The sequence below is a fragment of the Neophocaena asiaeorientalis genome, unplaced genomic scaffold (genome assembly GCF_003031525.2).
Source record: "Neophocaena asiaeorientalis asiaeorientalis breed wild unplaced genomic scaffold, Neophocaena_asiaeorientalis_V1.1 scaffold140, whole genome shotgun sequence".
In the NCBI taxonomy this organism is placed as follows: Eukaryota; Metazoa; Chordata; class Mammalia; order Artiodactyla; family Phocoenidae; genus Neophocaena; species Neophocaena asiaeorientalis.
In genome coordinates this window covers 295,010-318,461 of record NW_020173729.1, presented here as the reverse complement: position 1 = coordinate 318,461, position 23,452 = coordinate 295,010, and the positions used below count along the sequence as shown (strand labels likewise).

Here is a 23,452-nt window from a genome sequence, read left to right as displayed (position 1 = left end):
AGAGCTTTCTATGCATTAATTTTGTATCCTGTAACTTTACCAATTCATTGATGAGCTCTAGTCATTTTCTTGTGGCATCTTTAGGATTATCTATGTATAAGTATCATGTCATCTGCAAACAGTGACAGTTTTACTTCTTTTCCAATTTGTATTCCATTTATTTCTTTTTCTTCTCTGACTGCTGTGGTTAAGACTTCCAAAACTATGTTGGATAATAGTGGCAAGAGTGGACATCCTTGTCTTGTTCTTGGTCTTAGAGGAAATGCTTTCAGTTTTTCACCATTGAGAATAGTGTTTGCTGTGGGTTTGTCGTATATGGCCTTTATGATGTTGAGGTAGGTTCCCTCTGTGCCCACTTTCTGGAGGGTTTTTATCATAAATGTGTGTGGAATTTTATCAGAAGCTTTTTCTGCATCTATTGAGATGAACATATTGTTTTCATTCTTCAATTTGTTAACGTGGTGTATGACATTGATTGATTTGCGTATATTTAGCAATCCTTGCATCCCTGGGATAAATCTCATTTGATCATGGTTTATGACCCTTTTAATGTGTTGTTGGATTCTGTTTGCTAGTATTTTGTTGAGGATTTTTGCATCTATATTCATCAGTGATATTGTTCTGTAATTTTCTTTTTTATAGTATCCCTGTCTGGTTTTGGTATCAGGGTGATGGTGGCCTCATAGAATGAGTTTGGGAGTGTTCCTTCCTCTGCAATTTTTTGGAAGAGTTTGAGAAGGGTGGGTGTTAGCTCTTCTCTAAATGTTTGATAGAATTCACTTGTGAAGCCATCTGGTCCTGGACTTTTGTTTGTTGGAAGATTTTTAATCGCAGTTTCAATTTCATTACTTGTGATTGGTCTTTTCTTATTTTCTATTTCTTCCTGGTTCAGTTTTGGAAGGTTATACCTTTCTAAGAATTTGTCCATTTCTTAAGGTTTTCCATTTTCATGACTACCATTTTCAAGGTGTCTTTGGCATAGAGTTGCTTGTAGTAGTCTCTTATGATCTTTTGTTTTTCTGCGGTGTCTGTTGTAACATCTCCATTTTCATTTCTAATTTTATTGATTTCAGTCCCCTCCCTCTTTTTCTTGATGAGTCTGGCTAAAGGTTTATCAATTTTGTTCATCTTCTTAAAGAACCGGCTTTTAAGTTTTATTGATCTTTGCTATTGTTTTCTTCATTTATATTTCATTTTTTTCTCCTCTGATCTTTATGATTTCTTTCCTTCTGCTAACTTCAGTTTTGTTTGTTCTTCTTTCTCTAGTTCCTTTAGGTGTAAGATTAGATTGTTTATTAGAGATTTTTGTTGTTTCTTGAGGTAGGATTGTATTGCTCTAAACTTCCCTCTTAGAACTGCTTTTGCTGCATCCCACAGGTTTTGGATTGTCGTGGTTTTGTTGTCATTTGTCTCTAGGAATTTTTGATTTTCTCTTTGATTCCTTTCATGATCTCTTGGTTATTTAGTAACGTATTCTTTAGCCTCCATGTGTTTGTGTTTTTTACGTTTTTTTCCCCTGTAATTGATTTCTAATCTCATAGCGTTGTGGTCAGAAAAGATGCTTGATATGATTTCAGTTTTCTTAACTGTACTGAGGCTTGAATTGTGACCCAAGATGTGATCTATCCTGAAGAATGTTCCATGTGCATTTGAGAAGAAAGTGTAATCTGCTGTTTTCTGATAGAATGTCCTTTAAATATCAATGAAATGTATTTGGTCTGTTGTGTCATTTAAAGTTTGTGTTTCCCTATTAATTTTCTGTCTGGTTGATCTTGCAATGGTGTAAGTGAGGCGTTAAAGTCCCCCACTATTACAGTGTTACTGTCTATTTCCTCTTTTATAGCTGTTAGCGTTTGCCTTGTGTATTGAGGTGCTCCTATGTTGGGTGCATATATATTTATCATTGCTATATCTTCTTCTTGGATGGATCCCTTGATCATTATGTAGTGTCTTTCCTTGTTTCTTGTAACATTCATTATTTTAAAGTCTATTTTATCTGATATGAGTATTGCCACTCTAGCTTTCTTTTGATTTCCATGTCTTTGGAATACCTTGTTCCATCCCCTCACTTTCAGTCTGTATGTGTCCCTAGGTCTAAAGTGGGTCTCTTGTAGACAGCATATATGTGGGTCTCGTTTTTGTATCCATTCAGCAAACCTGTGTCTTTTGGTTGGAGCATTGAATCTATTCATATTTAAGGTAATTATCGATATATATGTTCCTATTACCATTTTCTTAATTGTTTTGGCTTTCTTTTTGTAGGTCCTTTTCTTCTCTTGTGTTTCCCACTTAGAGAAGTTCCTTTAGCATTTGCTGCTGAGCTGATTTGGTGGTGCTGAATTCTCTTAGCTTTTGCTTGTTTATAAATCTTTTGATTTCTCTGTTGAATCTGAATGAGATCCTTGCCAGGTAGATTAATCTTGGTTGTAGGTTCTTCCCTTTCATCACTTTTAATATATTGTGCCACTCCCTCTTCAAATATTTTCTCGGGTCCTTTTCCTCTTCTCCTTTTGCGACCCCTATGATATGAATGTTTGTTTGTTTAATGTTGTCCCGGAGCTCTCTTAGGCTGTCTTCATTTCTTTTCATTCGTTTTTCTTTATTCTGTTCCATGGCAGTGAATTGTACCATTCTGTCTTCCGGGTCACTCATCCGTTCTTCTGCTTCATTTATTCTGCTATTGATTCCCTCTAGTGTATTTTTCATTTCCGTTATTGTATTGTTCATCTTTGTTTGTTGGTTATTTAATTCTTCTAGGTGTTTGTTCTTTAATTCTTCTAGGTCTTTGTTAAACATTTCTTGCATCTTCTCGATCTTTGCCTCCATTCTTTTTCCGAGGTCCTGGATCATCTTCCCTATCACTATTCTGAATTCTTTTTCTGGAAGGTTGCCTATCTCCACTTCATTTAATTGTTCTTCTGGGGTTTTATCTTGTTCCTTCATTGGGTACATATCCCTCTGCCTTTTTATTTTGTCTGTCTTTCTGGGAATGTGGTTTTCATTCCACAGTCTGCAGGATTGTAGTTCTTCTTGCTTCTGCTGTCTGCCCTCTTTGTATTAGTTTTCTCCTCAGGTTGATAGCTAAGTTTAAGTTCTGCCAAGTATAATTTAGAAATTGTTTCCGAAAAGTGATTGTGATGGTAAGAATAGATATCCCAGGCATTTTGATATTACAGCTCATCTGTAGAATGACTGACCCCAGATACAATATTCCTGTTAAGCTTTATTGACAGACTCTGTGCTTCGTACTTTTAGAGGCAGTTTCTCATTTAAATAGATTTTGGAAGAAAAATCAGCCATTATTTAATCTTCTTAATAGTTTTTCAAAAGTATATATGTAGGGCTTCCCTGGTGGCGCAGTGGTTGAGAGTCCGCCTGCCGATGCAGGGGACATGGGTTCGTGCCCCGGTTCGGGAAGATCCTGCATGCCATGGAGCGGCTGGGCCCGTGGGCTATGGCCACTGAGCCTGCGCATCTGGAGCCAGTTCTCCACAACGGGAGAGGCCACAACAGTGAGAGGCCCGTGCACCGCAAAAAAAAAAAGAAGAAAGTATATATGTATATGTATGCATGTATGTAAATATGTGTATATGTATTAGTTTCCTATTGCTGCTGTAACACATACAATAAACTCTGTGGCTTAAAACAATAAATGGAAATTTATTCTTTTACAGTTTGGGAGGGCAGACGTCTGAAATGAGTTTCACTGGGCCAAAACCAAGGTGTCATTGGGGCCACATTCACTAGAGAAGCTCTAGGGGAGAATCTGTTTCTTTGCCTTTTCCAGCTTCTAAAGATGCCTTCCTTGCATTTTTTGGTCATGACCCCTTCCTCCACCTTCAAAACTAATTAACCACATCACCTCATCCTCTTTTATAATAAAATTTCCTTCTACTCCCCTCTTATAAGAACACCTGTGGTTACAATTATGGCCCACCTGGGTAATCCAGGGCTGTCTCCCTATCTCAGGGTCCTTAACTTAATCACACATATAAGGATTCTTTTGTCACCTAAGGTGGCATTACAGGTTACGGGATTAGGATGTGGATATCTTTTATGGCCATAATGGAGTACAGAATGCTGCCAAAAGTCACATAAAAACAAAATATGTTAGAAACAAGTACAGTTTGGAAAGAAGCTGTACAGGTTGATAATATAAGCAAGGGATCCTGGTGTTCCTCTGCTATATTCCAACATTTTGTCTTGTTGACTGATACTTTCCATTCCTGACGTAAACAGAACATTAATCTTCAGGTGTTTTTTCTGGTATACTTCATCTTCTATTCTTGTCTTTCCCTTCTTTATAAAACCCATGCTTAGTAATCTGAGGTCATGAGTTCATGAATCGGAACACAGATTTATATCTGATATTATAGTTAATTTAGAAATAATTTGTATTTGCTATTTGAACATAGACACAGGTTCAGTTATTTGCTTTCTTACTCCTTTTAAGCCTTTTTGTCACCCTCTCCTTCAGCTTTGTTATTCTCAGCACTAATGAAGAATTGATCGCTTTGCCACTGATGGTGTTATTCTAAGTTGTATGATGAAAGTTTTTAGGAGACAGTTCTAAAGGTTCCTTAATTCCTAGAAGATCATACATCTATGAGCTGGATTATTTTTTTGTGTGTTTGTTCAGTTTCATTCCAGTGTTTACATCTTACCCTATAGCTTTGGAGAGAAAAATTTCATTTGGTACTTCTAATATATGATATGGTCCAGTGACTTCTAGAGTTACCAATAAATAATGTTTCAGCAAAGTAAACATGTATTTTGTTGCATAATTTATAAGCTAAATGTTTACATTTTCTTCCTTGAACTACAGAATACCAGAAGGCCCCATTGATCAGGGGCCAGCTTCAGGAAGGGTTCGTGCTTTAGAAGAGCAGCTTGTGAAGGCCAAAGAACAGATTGAAAATTATAAGAAACAAACTAGAAATGGTAGGTAACGATACATTGTTTTTCCTCTTCAGTATGTTGACATTAGCACAAATAATTGAAAATTTCCTTTCATCAAAATGTTGGAAATGCTGATGCTCTCTGTTCTTTGACTGCAGGTCTTGGGAAGGATCATGAAATCCTAAGGAGGAGGATTGAAAATGGAGCTAAAGAGCTCTGGTTTTTTCTACAAAGTGAGTTGAAGAAATTAAAGAATTTAGAAGGAAATGAACTCCAAAGACATGCAGATGAATTTCTGTCAGATTTGGGACATCATGAAAGGTACTACATTTACATTTCATTTGGGGTTTAGTAAAGATTATAATCTAAGAATGGGAAATGGGAACTTTTGTTAATTTCCCTGCTGAATGGTAAATGATACCTACCATGTTTAGAAGCAGTAGAGTACCTGAGGGCTCAGTGGACAATAATTGCCAAATGTAGTTCATCACCAGAAAATATTATTTTAAATGAATTTCTAGAAATCTTTATACCCTAAATAAACTCAGAAGATAGTGGTGTCAGCCAACAATGCATTAAAATATCTTCTTTAAACTTCCTTGTTATACAACCAATATTTGAAGTGACATGTACAGTTTTACATTGCAGTACATTCATTGGAACTCATACTGAGGCTGCCAGTTATGTTTCTAACTGAAGCATTGAAAACTTTAAAATAGCAACTTTTTAGGGCTTCTAGTGAAAGGGTAATAAGTTTTTGATAAAAAGGAGCATTCTGTTAATTGCTCTTTCATTTAGTTGCTAGAAAGAAGAACCTGAAATCTGCCTCGTTAAATTTGTTCCTCTTGTTTGCACATTTCTGAGGATACGGAGTTTATCCTCCATAGGAAAGGATACATTTCGGTGTTGGTGTGTTCATGCAGAACAAAATGTACCTGAGAATCATTATAGATATGTAAAACCTGTCCTTAGCCCTATTATTTATGCAAGTCTGTATTCCCAGTAGGATTCTGTTGGCAATTACTGTCTCATTAGTGAACAATAGAAGAAACTTGTTGTATTAACACAACCTACCACTATGAAGAGGAAAAGAATTACCCACAACCAACAGATTCATATATATTAACGTCATCAGCAATACTGTAGTGATTGTGAAACATTGCTCTGCTATTTTAAGTGAAATTACAAATAAAATCTGTCAGTTTATTGGAATCATTTTAGCATTAGTGAATCTACAGCAATAAGATAGCATAAATTTCAAGGGGCATTGACTTATTAGGCCACAGATTTGGCAGTCCCTTTGAAATTTTTAGCTTAGCTTGCAATCAAGCCATACTTAGACCACTAGACCAAATACTGACTAATTCTGTCCTTAATGCTTCTCTACCCTAAGCTGATTCTAGGCACCAAAGTTATGTTATTTGGAGCAGTGTGCTTGTGTGCTTTGCTTATTGCAGTTTTATAGGAAAGTGTACATCTGAAGAGGATTTGAGTTGAGAAGCCTGTATGGTATTTAAAGGATAATTTTGGCTCTTGACTACTGATAGAATGTTTAATTTTAAAGTTTGAGTGATTTAATTACTTGAGTATTTCATTGTTTGGTCTCTTCCAAATTAAAATAATTACTTATAAATTATTTTGTGCATATATTTTGTGACTATATGTAGAAATTGGAAAACATGTACAAATGAAAAATGTTGGGCCCTGAAAAGTTGATGTAAATCAATGTTAAGTTTTTTGTGAGTTCCGGTTTAAATACATTATGTTTCTTGACAGTACCTTTTAGTAAATGTTAAATAATAATATTTCACTGAAAAAAAAAGGAAAGGTACCCAAAATATCCAAGTCGATTTCTTTTGCTGTCTTAAGCAGAAATTATAATGAACTTGGGATACAACTTCGCAGGGTAGTAATTTAACTCCAGGCAGCCAGATTAGAATGCAGTGATACAAATAATGAGCAAAGGACAACCAAACATTAGAGAAATAACCTTTAAAGTAATGAATGTACAAATAGAGAGGATTTGTATGTATGTAGAATATGCCGTCTTACTGGTAATTTCCAAGATAAGTGTAAGAATTAAAATTAAAAGACTTTTGTTTGTCTCTCATGATTTTTACAGTACACAAAAATCCCCATTTTCTTTTTACACTTGCCCAAATCATAGTGTACAAGTTGTCTCTGGACTGTCTGTATTCTCTGAAGAATCAGAAGTTGAATCTATCGGTTTTCTTGTTCAGATTTCCCTTTGAATCACTCATCATTTTTTGGTTTAGAAAGACATCAGTTATAGAGAAGTAACTTATGGGCTTTTGTTTCTTCAGAAGGGGTTTCTTTCTATCTTAGAACTTTGTTCTGATAGAAACACTGATCCTCCTCTTTTTCCTTTCTAAATTCCTTTCAACTTTATTGTGGCATAGTTTATTTACAGTAAAATACACATATTTTAGTCTGTAGTTCTGTGAGTTTTGACACATGCTCATAGTTTTGTAACCACCACTGCAATCCAGATGCAGAACACTGCCGCCACCCCAGGAAAATTCCTTCTGCCTCTTTAGAGTCAGCACCGCCCCACCCCCACACCAGTCCCTTGCAGTCACCCAGTCTGTCTCCTGCCCCAATAATTTTACCTTTTCCAGAATTTTATGTGAATGCAATCACACTACGTAGTTTTTTGAGTGTGGTTTCTTTTACTTGGTGTAATGCATTTGAGATTCACCCATGTTGTGTTGTGTATGGGTAGTTCATTCCTTTTTATTGCTAAGTAATATTCCATCGTATGGACCTACCACAGTTAGTTTATCCATTCACCAGTTGAAGCACATTTGGGTTTTCAATTTTTTGGCAATTATGTATATATAAAGCTACTATAGACATTAATATACACGTTTTTTGTGGAAACATGTTTTCACTTCTTTTGGATTAATACGTAGGAGTGGGTTTGATGGGTCATGTATGGCAGTTCCTTAGGAACTGGGCCGCACAGCAGGAGGTGAGCGGCGGGCGAGCAAGCAAAGCTTCATCTGCCTGTCCCCATCGCTCACATTACTGCCTGAACCCCCTCCCCCCTCCCCTGTCTGTGGACAAATTGTCTTCCATGAAACCGGTCCCTGGTGCCAAAAAGGTTGGGGACTATTGATATATGGAGTGAATGTTTAATTCCCTAAGACATCGCCAAACTGTTTGCCAAAGGGTAGTATTATTTTGTATTCTCATCAGCAGTGTGTAAGAGTTCCAGTTGCTCTGTATCCTTGTTGCACTTGGTATTGTCAATTTTTACATTTTCCTCCTACCATTCTAACAGGAGTGTAGTGGTATATCATAATGGTTTTCATTTGCAACTCCTTACTAATGATATTGAGCATCTTTTAATGTGCTTAATTGCCATCCATATATCATCCTTGGTAAAGTGTCTTTTCCAAATCACATGCTTAATTTTGGGGGAATTTTTTTTCTTTTTATTGAGCTATAAGCATTCTTCATTTATTCTGGATACAAGTCTTACTGGTGCATTTTAGAAATCTCATTCTGAGAGCTGTGTGAAGCAAAGTCTGTTGTCAGGAAATGAGAAAGATTTTACAGAAGTCCAAGTAAGTGATAATGAGCTTCTGGACCTGGGTAGTTGGTAGTAGGAATAGAAAGGGATAAATGCGTGAAAAATGGAAGCTGCAGGATTTGGTAACTGATCTAATATAGGGAGATGGGGGACTCAAAAGTAATTGAGGACTTGTAATTTCCTGGGAGGGACAGCTTTCATAAATGGACATCATTGTTTCTTTTGTAGTAATTTGGCTTTTTTCCCTGACGAAGTGTAATCTCCTGAGGACTGGAACTCTAACTTCAGTTTCTTCTCTACCCTGCAGTACTAAGCACTCATTATTTAGTTAGTGTTCAGTAAGTTATGTCTTTTTTATTTGCTGGGGAGGCATGTATGTGCATTCTTTGATTATTTCACACTCTACTTTGTACCTCCTTGTAAAAATAATCCTGTTCCACTGAAAGATTTATGAATATTATGCAACTAAAGAAAATTAAATAATTGAGGTAAAAATATTCTCCTGTAATTGAGAATCCCAAAAGGTATGAAGGGCAAGTTATAGGAGTAAAGTCATTTACCTCTGAATAAAACTGGAAGCTCCAGTTAATTTTAACAGTGGGTTCTGCAAAACAGAGAGTATCTGTTAGAAGTCAAGGATATATAGGGAAGGAAATGGACTGATAGGAAGCATGATGGGACTGGAAGAAAACCTGACATAGAAGGATTTTTGTACTCAGTGCCCTTGACTTCATGTTTGATTTGTTTTAGAGGATTTAAGTGATTCCTGTATCTAAAAGTAGTCTTGAGACTTCAGTTATATATGAATCACTAAAAATAAAACTATCATAGTGTTTCTGATTTGGAGTGTAATTCTGATTCTAAGCAATGAAGTATGGACTTTCTTTTAATTGAATGTGAATGATAAAAAATAATGTTGCTTACCAAATACATCTAATCGTTTGTTTACATTTCGTGGATTGTTTGCTCAGTAGTTTCTTAAATGCATCTAAAAATTTGTTTAAATTGAGGGAAAAAACCCCACTTCACCTCATCATAAACTTATTAAGGTTGTTAGATTCAGAGAACTGGTTTAGATCTTATGTCTTATTCCATGGTGCTACTCTCCTTGCAAGGAGAGGAGAAAGAGTAAAGTGAATATGGAATGTTATTTTCTTTTGATGACCCTAAGCTCTTGGAATCAATCTATCTACTTGCTTTACAGACAAAACTGGGACTTCAGTTTAATATTGAAAGGGAAAAAAAATGTATCCTTACTTTTTACACATCTTTCATACTCAGTTTTTATTGCCTCTTAGACCTTTACAGCTTAATGTGATAAATAAAATTGCATATCTTTCATCTTAATTCTTCAAAAGGTAATACCATACCTAAAGTATATAAATCAGAAATCCTTTTATATATGTTTATTAGTGTATATTAGATTTCTTTTTATATGTGTGAACAATATGAATGGTTTATTGCACTGTTATTATGGAAGGTATATTTTAACTAAGTCAATTTTAGGAGCAGAACTCTTATTTATTTTCCAAATAAATTTCCTAGAACCCTAATATAAAAAACTAAATGTTGAGTAAATCACAAATATTGCTAATGTCCTCAATTGTCATACTAAGTAGAAAAATTTAGTTTCCAAACATTTTAACTTGTAAAGTCGTGGTCATAGATACTATTGAAGATATTTGAAATTCAGTACTTACCATCTCATAAATAGAGGCATATCTCACAACAGTCTCTTCTCAGCACATAGGTGAATTAGAAAGTAGGGAAGCCAAAAGTGCTCCGTCCTAAATTGTTAAGAAATTTTGTGTGTCATTGTTGTTACTGTAGTGCTTTTCAAACTTCAGCAAGGCATCAGGAGCACCTGGAGAGCTTCTTAAAAAATACAGATTGCTAAATCCCATCCTCAGAGTTCCTGATTCAGTAGGTCTGGAGTGAGGCCCGAGAATTTCCATTTCTAACACATTCGTAAGTGTTGTTGAAGTTGCTGGTCTTTGAGAACTAAGGCTCTACAGAATCCCTGGTTCTCTTTATGCGTTCACCACTGATAGAGGTTGTCTAGGTTTCCTGGAAAAAAATCACATTTCTCTGTAGATTAGTGGACCTATCTGTAAACTGTGGGGAAAGACTCTTCTTTTGCTCCCCACTTGATGCTGTTCTTTTTAGTGAGGGGACCATGTTTCTTTTCTAGAATGTGGCTCCCACTGTTCATTACTTAAAATACCTGTCACTAATGCAGCTTGGATGCCAAATATCATACTTGATATGGGATTCAGTTCACCTGAGATTTTTAGCAAAATGCTATTGACCTGATTAGCCTATTACTTGAGAGCTAGTATCTAGTAGAGCTTGATCCCTACCTGTTGCTACTGTTGGGTGATCAACTGCTAGTTAATTAGTAATATTCTTTGTCTTTTAGAAGGTTTTTTAAGAATTTAGAGGGGCTGATGGTATAAATAAATACAGAGTAGCATATTATTATTACCTGCTGTATTGATCTCAAGCATTAGTATTATTTGATTTTTCAGTTGATGATTTCATTCTAATGATTGTATGTGACCACACTTCTTAGTAATACAGTCCCATTTACCTGGTGCTTTTGATATCATTGATCATGAGTTGACCCTGGCCCGTCTCTTTGAAATAGCAAGAGAGAAATCAGCAATTGAGAGTGATTATTTTTGTCATTATGGTTTTATTATTTATGTAGTAGTTGTAGGCTCAGTGCTTGGATTTACAGCCTCATAGATTTGGCCCTCAACCTCTGAGGGTGTCATGAAGAGTTTGTCTTACCACGTGTTTGGTTGTCCAGAGATACATTTAACTTAATCATTGTCACTTTGGCTCTTTTTGTCATCTTTATGGTGCCAAACACCAGTTTATGAAATAGTTACTGGAATTGCTTCTTTCTTATTTTAAATTGCATTAATTATTAAAGGACAGGAGGGCTCACAGGACTGATGGGCTATTTCTCAATTAAATTGACTGAAACTATTGAGAAACAATCTAGTAAAGTAGCAATCTCATCACTCCTGCCTGGTTTGCATCATCTCATTATCAGTAATATGTAAAGCAGCTTTGCTAAGACTGAGATCAGCTGTGTTTCCAAAATGATGAATGATACTTATGGCTAATTAAGCTGATTGGCTTTTTGCTACTGTGTGTAGGGGACTATGTAACAAAAGCACTTCAAATCAGATAAGGGGTACAATATCTGACTGGTTATAGGGCAAGATTGGTAGGTTAATAGCTTATGGATCTATTTGATCAGAATTGCTGGTCATAACCATTGTGGTCCAGTAGCTTGTGTTTTCACTCTCTTTATAAGGTGGACTCTACTCAACTGTCTTTGAACGTTCCAAGAATTGCAATTTTCACTCTTGAATAGTTTTGTGAACCTTCAAATCTATTATTCTTTGTTTTTTGTTTCATTACATACACACTTAATTTCTTTGATGTGTGATTTAATTGATTCGTACATTAAGCTGGAATGTAGATACTCGTTCTCCAGCTTTTAATTCCTTTGGACAAAATGTTTTTGTATGATTGTTTTTCTACTAAGGAATCCAGGCTTATTTTTAAGCGGTACTAGAACATTTCTCTTAATATCCTTGGACAAAGGGAGACATTGTCATATGAAGTGGTCCTTATTCTGCTTATCACTTAGTTTCTATCAGCCAGATTGTGATTCTCCATCTTGTGTAAAGGAACATTCTCCCCTAAAATAAAATTTGCATTGGGAGGAGAACCTGCAGGTGGAAAAGTATGTCTCATCTTGTGGCCCTAGTTCTGTTTTGCCTGCCCCCACCTTACATCTCCTTGGGTGTGGTTTCCAAACTCAATAATTATTTTGACATTAGAAATAACTACTTACTGGGCTTCCCTGGTGGCGCAGTGGTTGGGAGTCCGCCTGCCGATGCAGGGGACACGGGTTCGTGCCCTGGTCCGGGAAGATCCCACATGCTGCAGCGGCTGGGCCGGTGAGCCATGGCTGGTGGGCCTGCACGTCCGGAGCCTGTGCTCAGCAGCCGGAGAGGCCACGGCAGCAAGAGGCCCCCATACCGCAAAACAAACAAACAAAAAAAACTACTTACTAAGGATTTCCTACATGCCAGTCACTGTGATAAAGGCTCTCCATTCATTATCTTATTTTGTCAACATAGTAATATTGATAGCCTCCTCATTTTATAAATAAAGTTATACTCAGACCTAGAGAATTTAGATAGCTTACGCAAGTAAGTGGCAGAGCTGTTATATTCTGAAATCCTTTCTCTTAATTGCTAAATACTTCTCTGAGCTTTATTTTTCTCTTCTACACGTGGAGATATAATTGCTATATCACAGCATTGTGATGATTAAGTGTGGGAAAATATATAAAACACTTTCCACAGTCACTGACACATTGTAGGTTCTGGTAGACTCTAGTCAGACCTGCACAAGGAAAGTCCTGTAAGAGGATATAAATAGAAAATTCTTAGATCCTCCAAGGAAGGCACAGGTAAGGGGAGATTGTCACAGTGCTCAAAAGGAAGATCTGGAACATAAACATAAGCCTAGTGGACATCAATCACCAAATAGCATAATTATTGCCTTATGTGGTAGTATGAGCTGTATTTGTTGTTGACCTCCTGGACTCCTCTTCACCCATGTGAGCTGTCAGAATGGTGGTATTCTAAAATTCCTGCTGAGACAACATGGGAGGCAGTGGGAGCATTGTCTGCCTGTCTGTCTCCTGGTCACATTTTTATCCTTTGCACTGCTTACTTCTGCCCCAGGAGCAAACAAAAGTATTGCCCTTGATCCATATTTACCTATGGATTAGGCTCTGTGGTGTAGCCTCCCTTAGTCACATTTACTTTAATAAATGTCAGTTCCTTCACCTTGGACTTTTCTTCCTTGAATTATATCTGCTCTGTGCTGGCCCTCAGGGAGAATTTCCCTCTTCAACATTTTGAATAAGGTATAAGCAAAATACTCTCCTTGTGGTTCTTCATTGGCATAATTGAGACAGACGAGAACATTTAAAAAGAGTTTTGTGAATATTAAGGTATAAAAATAGGAAAATTAACAGAAAATACAACGAACATAAATGTAGCCCAGTTTTTGAAGAAGAGGTTTTGATGCCTGTCGTAGCTGGCTTTCTCTTAGAGTCATAGACGTTGGTCTAGTCTATCACTTATCTTCAGGCATGTGTATTCTACCCTCAAATGACTAGCACTATTCTGCTGGTACTTTGCCTGGGTTTGTATTTCTCAAAGGCTTTTAATACCTCAGGCCTTTAGATTCACCACCCACGTCCTAGATTTTTTGGTATCTTCATAGTCAAAACCAAGACATCCAGTTTACCAGCTTGAGGGATACCTCTAGGAGATTTGATTTGAGAATGGAGTCACTGAAAATCCGGAATTTCTGTAGAATGGTTTTCAGGCACCATGTTTCCCAGTAATGGGCCAGAACTGAAACTTTCTGTTTGATTATCCTCATGTCTTTGGCTAAAAGGTGACAAATTTTGCAGGATGGTAATGTCTAAACATTATTGGCTTAGTAAAGAACTACAGCTGACCCTTGAAAAATGTGGGGGTTAGGGGCACCAATCCACCGCACAGTAAAAAAATCCACGTATAACTTTTGTCTTCGCAAAAACTTAACTACTAGTAGCCTACTGTTAACCAGAAACCTTACTGGTAACATAAACAGTTGATTAACACATATTTTATATGTTACATGTATTATATACTGTAGTCTTAAAATAAGCTAGGGAAAAGGAAATGTTATTAAGGAACTCATAAAAAAGAGAAAATACATTTACAGTACTGTACTATCTTTACTGGTACTGGAAGTTTATGTCCTCTGTTTACAAGATGAATTGTCTGTCAGTACCTACATCTATATTGTCTTATATGATACGAAACACTGAAGATATTATATGTATTACTAACATTAGAAAGCAAAAATGAAAAGATAACATGAAAAAAATGCATTTATGTGCAGCTATAACAATACATGCATTATACCTGTAACAGCAATGATTGCTTTAAAGGAGGTAGTGTAATCAATATGATTGCTTCATGGTAGCTTAGCCTATACACTAATAAATGAATTGTTTTAAAATTTTTATGGCATACAGTTTTACAATCATATTCATAATACAGTATTGGAAACATTGTTAAATTTAAAAAAAACACTTACCTATGATGGTCGGCTGATATGCAGTTTCTCCAGTTATGAGGAAGGCATACTGTATGGTAATGTAATTTTTTGAAAGCAAAGTTTTAAAACAGTAAGAAAACTAACACAGTATTAATTTTATATTAAATTATAGAATTTAATGCCTTTATGCCTATGTAAGGATAGACTGTTATCTACATATATTTTATACATTCATGATATACCTAACTTTTTCTTAATTTTTTCAATATTTCTAGACTATGCAGTTCATCTGTGAGTTTTTTTTAAATTGTCTCAAATCTCAAAAAATTTTTCCGATATTTATTGAAAAAATTTGCGTATAACTGGACTCGCACAGTTCAGACGGTGTTGTTCAAGGGTCAACTGTAGATTGAATTTAAAGTCATTTCCTGGGCTTGTCTTCCTTACATGGTCTCCAGTGGGGAGGCCAAGAAAAAGAGTTTTACAAAGGAAGCTTAATTTTAGTTGACTGTTGGAATAGAGTGACTTATACTATGACTCTGACTGCATTATCATAAAAAATTAGTGTACATTTTTTAGTCTTTGGTCTTCTAGTTATAAAGTGGTTATTCCACTTTCTTGACAGATATTGGGATAAATATAAATAACTGATCGCTAAGACTTAGTAGTGATGTAACTTGGTAAAAACATTCACTTTTATGTTTTCTAATTTATTAAAATATACAGAGATCAGCTTTCATTCCCAGTGGTAAAGTGATGGCTTGATTACTATGACATGAAAGCATAAACCATGCCAATTTATGTATTTCAAAGAATTTTCCCCTCTAAATTACACCTAATGTAGTTTTTTACCTGCTTAGGGCTATATACTGATTGTCATGGAATGTAGTGCTATTTGTCTGTGTGTGTGTGTATCTTTAATGTAATGGAACGCCATGCAGAACATATTGAATTTCCTTTATTCCTTCAACAGGCATTTGCTGATAGACTGGTTATTTATCCCACTGTACTACATCTCCAGAAACAATACTGCTATTTAAAGTTGAGACTTTCAACAAGTTTTGTGATCACTCCTATTTGGTGGGTAGGAAAAAGCAAATAACCATGTTTGGATATGATGAAACCTATGAAATGTGAAAAATAATGGGTGTGATGAGAGTAATGGGAAAGAGGCCTATAAAACTGAGAAAATAATTTAAATAAACTTCAGCTTAGCCCTGTAACACCATTATAAGGAAAGACATCTCCTGTGTTTCCATGATCAACTCACACAATTTCATGAGTGGTGACTTTTCCCACAGCAACTATAAAATAATACCATAGGCTACATAATAGCCCATAGGGGCCTCAGTTTCATAATCTGAAAAAAACTTGAACCTCTGTTCAGTGTGTAAGACTGTAAGTTAGTTTCTTAAAGGAGGCAGTAAGTTGTAGATATGGTTTTTCCAACTAAAATTACTCCTTTTCATGAAAGAAATGTTTTGAATCTTAGGTGGGAATAATATAAAAACAGATAAAGCATCACATATTAGACTCTTTTCCTATTTTAAAAGGGTAAGCATGGAAATAGTCAAGCTGTGAAGTGTCCTGTGCATGGATAATGTTGACACATTGAACAAATGCCTGAAATGCTTCACAGATGACCCTGTTATCCCAAAGCATTGTATAAAGCTGTTCCACTATTAGTTGGATGAATATTCTAAACTATGGCTATGATTTTGAATTTTCATTTGCATATTATTAATAGTTTTGTTTTATTCAAAGGGGCTATTATCGGGTATTCTCTGTTAACCGTATGTAGTTCTGATAATTTTCTATGATAGTAAATAAGACTTTAATTATTTTTCCAGTGGGCTTCCATTGCTTTGCTCCTAAATGGTTTATCATCTAGTTAAGAACCAGGAATAGAAGAGAACTGAGACTATGTCATGTACTCCTAGATAAATCACAGTTGTTGAGGGCTGGTTTCATCATCTGTTAAATGAGTCCTCACTGATCAATCCCTTTCTTCAGGGTGCTATAAGGCACTGAGTATTGGGTCATTTTTCTGACTGGCTGTCAGTCCCACATATTACTGTCACCCTCATACCCAATTGATCTTTCCTCTTAGTTGTGGAATTATTAGTAGGTACTCTTCAGACACAAGGTAAAAGTTCTGAAGCAACTCTCTGAGGCATTCTAGCATAAATAGCAATGTCTTAGTCTGTTTGGCCTACTATGACAAAAAAGTATCATAGACCGTGTGGCTTGTAAACAACAGAAATTTACTTCTCACAATTCTGGACGGTGAGAAGTTCAAGATCAAGGTGCTGGCAGATTTGGTGTCTGATGAGTGCCCTCTTTCTGCTCCATAGACAGTGCCTTCTCACTGTGCCCTCATACAGAAGAAGGGGCTAGAGAGCTCTGTGGGGTCTGTTTTACAAGAGCACTAATCTCATTCATAAGGCTCCACCCTCATGACTTAAGCACTTCCCACACGCCCCACATTTGAATACCATCACACCGGGCATTAAGTTTCAATGGATGCGTTTGGGGGAGACACAGATGTTCAGTCTGTAGCAAGCAGCCACCACATATACTACTTTGTTTGTATTATCACTAATCCTTTTTAAAAAACTGTGTGGAAGGTTTTATAATACTTATTTTAAAGTGAAGTAACTATGTCTCAGAGATGTCAAAATAACTTTCCTAGGACACAAACCTGGTAAGAGTTGGATCCCAAACTGAGAGATAGATCTGTCTGGCTCTCAAAGCTCTTTTTCCTCTGATTCAAAATCTTTCTGATTTTGCATATTTACAATGAACAGAGTCCACATTTTTGTACTCCAGACCCTTTACTTTGATATTTGTTGGTGCATAACATTTTGATTGTTGTACATATAACATACAAAATATGTGTTAATTCTGTTTATGTTATCGATAAGGTTTCCGGTCAACAGTAGGCTATTAGTAGTTAAGTTTTTGGGGATTCAAGAGTGATATGCAGATTTTCGACTCTGTAGGGGGTTCAGCATCGCTAACCCCTGAGAGTTGTTCAAGGGACAGCTGTATACTTTCTGATAAATAGAAATAAATTTCTAACTTCATAATTTTCACAAGCAAATAACACATACTTATAAGCATTCCCAGAACAGAAGAGTTAATATAAAGTGCAGAGAAGGGGTAAACCTGGAGTTATTACTAGTTAAGGATTATTCCCAGAAATTCTCTAGCACAAAATTAGATTTGTGGAAGGTAAAAATTCTCAATATTATCTCATCTAAAATTCTTGAAAATTTTTGCCACTTTTTCATTCATTTATCTATTCAAAGATATATACTGAACGTTTTCTATGTGATCAGCACTGTTCTAAATGCTCGTTTGGGAGGAGGGAGGGGAGTTTGAAAAATACCCTGCTGCCATGGAGCTTAAATTCTAGTAGAGGGAGAAAGATAATAAAATAAAGAAGTAAATGGTATATATTAGAAGATGATAATTGCTTGGAGAAAAATACAGCAGGGAAAGAGGAGAAGGAAAAGCAAGGGATGTGATGGTGACTGGGTGTTGAATTTTTAAGTGAGATAGTCTGGATAGCCTTTTGGGGAAGGTGACATATGAGCAAAATTTTGAAGGACATTTGGGTGAGCCATGTGGATGGGTATCTGGGAAACCAGCATTCCAGGGGAAGGAGGAGCAAATGCAAAGGTCCTAAAGTAGGAACATGGCTGACATGTTCAGAGGTTAGTAACAAGACTATGTGGCTGAAATAGAGTAAACAAGGAGGACAGTAGTAGATGAGATCAAAGAGGTAAGGGAAGAGGAAGAGGAGCTTCAAGATGGAGGAGTAAGACGCGGAGATGATCTTCCTCCCCACAAATACATCAGAAATACATCTACATGTGGAACAGCTCCTACAGAACACCTACTAAACGCTGGCAGAAGACCTCAGACCTCCTAAAAGGCAAGAAATTCCCCACGTACCTGGGTAGGGCAAAAGAAAAAAGAATAAACAGAGACGAAAGGACAGGGACGGGACCTGCACCAGTGGGAGGGAGCTGTGAAGGAAGAAAGGTTTCCACACACTAGGAAGCCCCTTCGCGGGCAGAGACTGCGGGTGGCGGAGGCGGGGGTGCTTCCGAGCTGCGGAGGAGAGCACAGCAACAAGGGTGTGAAGGGCAGAGCGGAGAGATTCCCGCACAGAGGATCGGTGCTGACCGGCACTCACCAGCCTGAGAGGCTTGTCTGCTCACCCACTGGGGCGGGCAGGGGCTGGGAGCTGAGGCTCAGGCTTTGGTCAGATCGCAGGGAGAGGACTGGGGTAGGCAGCGTGAACACAGCCTGAAGGGGTTAGTGCACCACGGCTAGCCAGGAGGGAGTCCAGGAAAAAGTCTGGACCTGCCGAAGAGGCAAGAGACTTTTTCTTCCCTCTTTGTTTCCTGGTGCGCGAGGAGAGGGGATTAAGAGCGCCACTTAAAGGAGCTCCAGAAACAGGCGCAAGCAGTGGCTATCAGCGCGGACACCAGGGACAGGCATGAGACGCTAAAGCTGCTGCTGCTGCCACCAAGAAGCCTGTGTGCGAGCACAGGTCACTCTCCACACCTCCCCTCCTGGGAGCCTGTGCAGCCCGCCACTGCCAGGGTCCCGTGACCCAGGGACAACTTCCCCGGTAAAACGCATGGCGTGCCTCAGGCTGGTGCAACGTCACGCCAGCCTCTGCCGCCTCAGGCTTGGCCCGCATTCCGTACTGTGTTTTTTTTTTTTTTTAGTATAGGTTTTAGCGCTTGTTATCATTGGTGGATTTGCTTTTTTGGTTTGGTTTCTCTCTTCTTTCTTTCCTTTTTAAAAAAAATTTATTTAATTTTTTATTTTAATAACTTTCTAATTTTATTGTATTTTATCTTCTTCTTTCTTTCTTTCTTTTCTCCCTTTTATTCTGAGTCGTGTGGATGACAGGCTCTTGGTGCTTCAGCCAGGCGTCAGGGCTGTGCCTGTGAGGTGGGAGAGCCAAGTTCAGGACACTGGTCCACATGAGACCTCCCAGGTCCACATAATATCAAACGGCGAAAGCTCTCCCAGAGATCTCCATCTCAACGCCAAGACCGAGCTCCACTCAATGACCAGCAGGCTCCAGTGCTGCACACCCTGTGCCAAACAGCTAGCAGGACAGGAACACAGCCCCACCCATTAGCAGAGAGGCTGCCTAAAATCATACTAAGTTCACAGACACCCCAAAACACACAACCAGATGTGGACCTGCCCACCAGAAAGACAAGATCCAGCCTCATCCACCAGAACACAGGCACTAGTCCCCTCCACCAGGAAACCTATACAACTCACTGAACCAACCTTAGCCCCTGCGGACACCAAAAACAATGGAAACTATGAACCTGCAGCCTGTGAAAAGGAGACCCCAAACACAATAAGTTAAGCAAAATGTGAAACACACAGCAGATGAAGGCACAAGGTAAAAACCCACCCGACCTAACAAATGAAGAGGAAATAGGCAGTCTACCTGAAAAAGAATTCAGAATAATGATAGTAAAGATGATCCACAATCTTGGAAATAGAATGGAGAAAATACAAGAAACGTTTAACAAGGACCTAGAAGAGCTAAAGAGCAAACAAACAGTGATAAACAACACAATATATGAAATTAAAAATTCTCTAGAAGGGATCAATAGCAGAATAACTGAGGGAGAATAACGGATAAGTGATCTGGAAGACAAAATAGTGGAAATAACTACTGCAGAGTAGAATAAAGAAAATAAATGAAAAGAATTGAGGACAGTCTCAGAGACCTCTGGGACAACATTAAATGCACCAACATTCAAACTATAGGGGTCCCAGAAGAAGAAGAAGAGAAAAAGAAAGGGACTGAGAAAATATTTGTAGAGATTATAGTTGAAAACTTCCCTAATATTGGAAAGGAAATAGTTAATCAAGTCCAGGAAGCACAGAGAGTCCCATACAGGATAAATCCAAGGAGAAACATGTCAAGACACATATTATTCAAACTATCAAAACTTAAATACAAAGAAAAAATATTGAAAGCAGCAAGGGAAAAACAACAAATAACATACAAGGGGATCCCTGTAAGGTTAACAGCTGATCTTTCAGCAGAAACTCTGCAAGCCAGAAGGGAGTGTCAGGACATACTTAAAGTGATTAAGAGGCAAAACCTACAACCAAGATTACTCTACCCAACAAGGATCTCATTCACATTCGACAGAGAAATTATTAAAACCTTTACAGACAAGCAAAATTTAAGAGAATCCAGCACCACAAAACCAGCTTTACAACAAATGCTAAAGGAACTTCTCTATGCAGGAAACACAAGAGAAGGAAAAGACCTACAATAACAAACCCAAAACAATTAAGAAAATGGTAACAGGAATATACATATCCATAATTACCTTAAATGTAAATGGAGTAAATGCTCCAACCAAAAGACATAGACTGGCTGAATGGATACAAAACAAGACCCCGTATTATATGCTGTCTACAAGAGACCCACTTCAGACCTAGGGACACATACAGACAAAGTAAGGGGATGGAGAAAGATATTACATGCAAATGGAAATCAAAAGAAAGGGGAGTATAATTCTCATATCAGACAAAATAAACTTTAAAACAAATACAAGAGACAAAGAAGGACACTACATAATGATCAAGGGTACAATCCAAGAAGAAGATATAACAATTGTAAACATTTATGCACCCATCATAGGAGCACCTCAATACATAAGGCAAATACTAACAGCTGTAAAAGGGGAAATTGGCAGTAACACAATCATCATAGCGGACTTTAACACCCCACTTTCACCAATGGACAGACCATCCAAAATGAAAATAAATAAGGAAACACAAGCTTTAAATGACACATTAAACAAGATGGACTTAATTGATATTTATGGGACATTCCATCCTAAAACAACACAATACACTTTCTTCTCAAGTGCTCATGGAATCTCCTCCGGGATAGATCGTATCTTGGGTCACAAATCAAGCCTTGGTAAATTTAAGAAAATTGAAATTGTATCAGGTATCTTTTCAGACCATAATGCTATGAGACTATATATCAATTGCAGGAAAAAATCTGTATCGGACTCTCAACCACTGCGCCACCAGGGAAGCCCAAGAGTGAAGTTTAGAGCAATACAATCCTACATTAAGAAACAAGAACCATTTCCACTAAGATCAGGAACAAGACAAGGTTGCTCACTCTCACCACTGTTACTCAACATAGTTTGGAAGTTTTAACCACAGCAATCAGAGGAGAAAAAGAAATAAAGGGAATCCAAATTGGCTATCAACAGATGAATGGATAAAGAAGATGTGGCACATATATACAATGGAATATTACTCAGCCATAAAAAGAAACGAAATTGAGTTATTTGTAGTGAGGTGGATGGACCTAGAGTCTGTCATACAGAGTGAAGTAAGTCAAAGAGAAAAACAAATACTATATGCTAACATATATGTATGGAATCTAATAGAGAAAAAAAAAAAAAGGTCATGAAGAACCTAGGGGCAAGACGGGAATAAAGACGCAGACCTACTAGAGAATGGACTTGAGGATATGGGGATGGGGAAGGGTAAGCTGGGACAAAGTGAGAGAGTGGCATGGCCATATATACACTACGAAACGTGAAGTAGATAGTGGGAAGCAGCTGCATGGCACAGGGAGATCAGCTCGGTGCTTTGTGACCACCTAGAGGGGTGGGATAGGGAGGGTGGGAGGTAGGGAGATGCAAGAGGGAAGAGATATGGGGATATATGTATATGTATAACTGATTCACTTTGTTATAAGGCAGAAACTAACACACCATTGTAAAGCAATTATAGTCCAATAAAGATGTTTTAAAAAATAAATAAATGAATGAATGAATAAATAAATAAATAAAAAGAGGTAAGGGAGGCCATATTGTCTGGGGCCTTTTAGGTCAAATTAGTAACTTTGGGTTTGACTGATTGAGATGAAGAGTCAGTTCAATAAGAACAAAGGAGTAACATCATTTGACTGATATTTTGACAGGATCTGGGTGCTACACTGAGAATAGACTGTAGACGTTGGCAAGGGTGGAAGCAGGGAGACCTGTTCAGAGGTTACTGTAACAATTCAGGTGAGAAAAGTGTTGGCTCAGTTGGTAGCAATGCCAGTGGTGATACTTGTTCAGAGCTTGGCGAAGTGTTTGCTGATGGGTTGGTAGGGAGTGTCAGAGAAAGAGAGGAGTCTTGCTTTTTACTTTTCTTTGTTGGTAAATGCAAGTCATAGCTTTTGTTTAATGTAATATAAATGAAACCATCTGCACCAGCGGTCAGTATACTGGGTATTTTAGTTTACTTTGCAGGAAATTGAGCATGTTGTAATTGAAACTACTATGCAGGATGGGAAAGTATCTTAACAATCATTTTATTAATTTAGAGGAAGAATTGTCAAATTATAGCCTCAGGACCAAATCTGGCTCATAGCCTGGTTTTGTGAATAAAGTTTTATTGGAAGACACACACAATTTTTTTGTTTTTTTACATCTTGTCTATGGCAGCTTTCCTGCTACAAGAGCAACAGAGGCCCACAAAGCATAGAATATTTACTGTCTGGCCCTTTATTGAAAAAAGTTTGCTGACCCTTGGTTTCGACCATTGTGTAAGAGTTGTGCCAAAATTTTCCTCTGATCTTTTTCCAAGTATGAAGAAGAAATTTAAGAGGGGACAGGAGGTGACAGTAGAGAGAACAAAAAGGTAATATTCAAATGCTGTCACCAATGTATTTCTCTCCCTTATGTTAGTCTACCTATTTCTTTGCTATGGGTATCCAGTTTCCCCTGATCTCTGACGTGCTCTGTGTTGGGATTTAAGTGCATTTAA

General features: G+C 37.5%; 1 protein-coding gene across 7 annotated transcripts in view; it reads left to right on the top strand.

Moving 5' to 3' along the window:
- Positions 1–23,452, top strand: part of FUT8 (fucosyltransferase 8) — a 321,926-nt gene that overhangs the window by 212,237 nt on the left and 86,237 nt on the right. For all 7 annotated transcript variants that reach the window (XM_024750842.1, XM_024750839.1, XM_024750841.1 and 4 more), the window contains 2 exons: positions 4,826–4,941; positions 5,058–5,220. In XM_024750842.1, the coding sequence (XP_024606610.1) occupies positions 4,826–4,941; positions 5,058–5,220 (279 nt within the window). The remainder of the gene's footprint in view (positions 1–4,825; positions 4,942–5,057; positions 5,221–23,452) is intronic.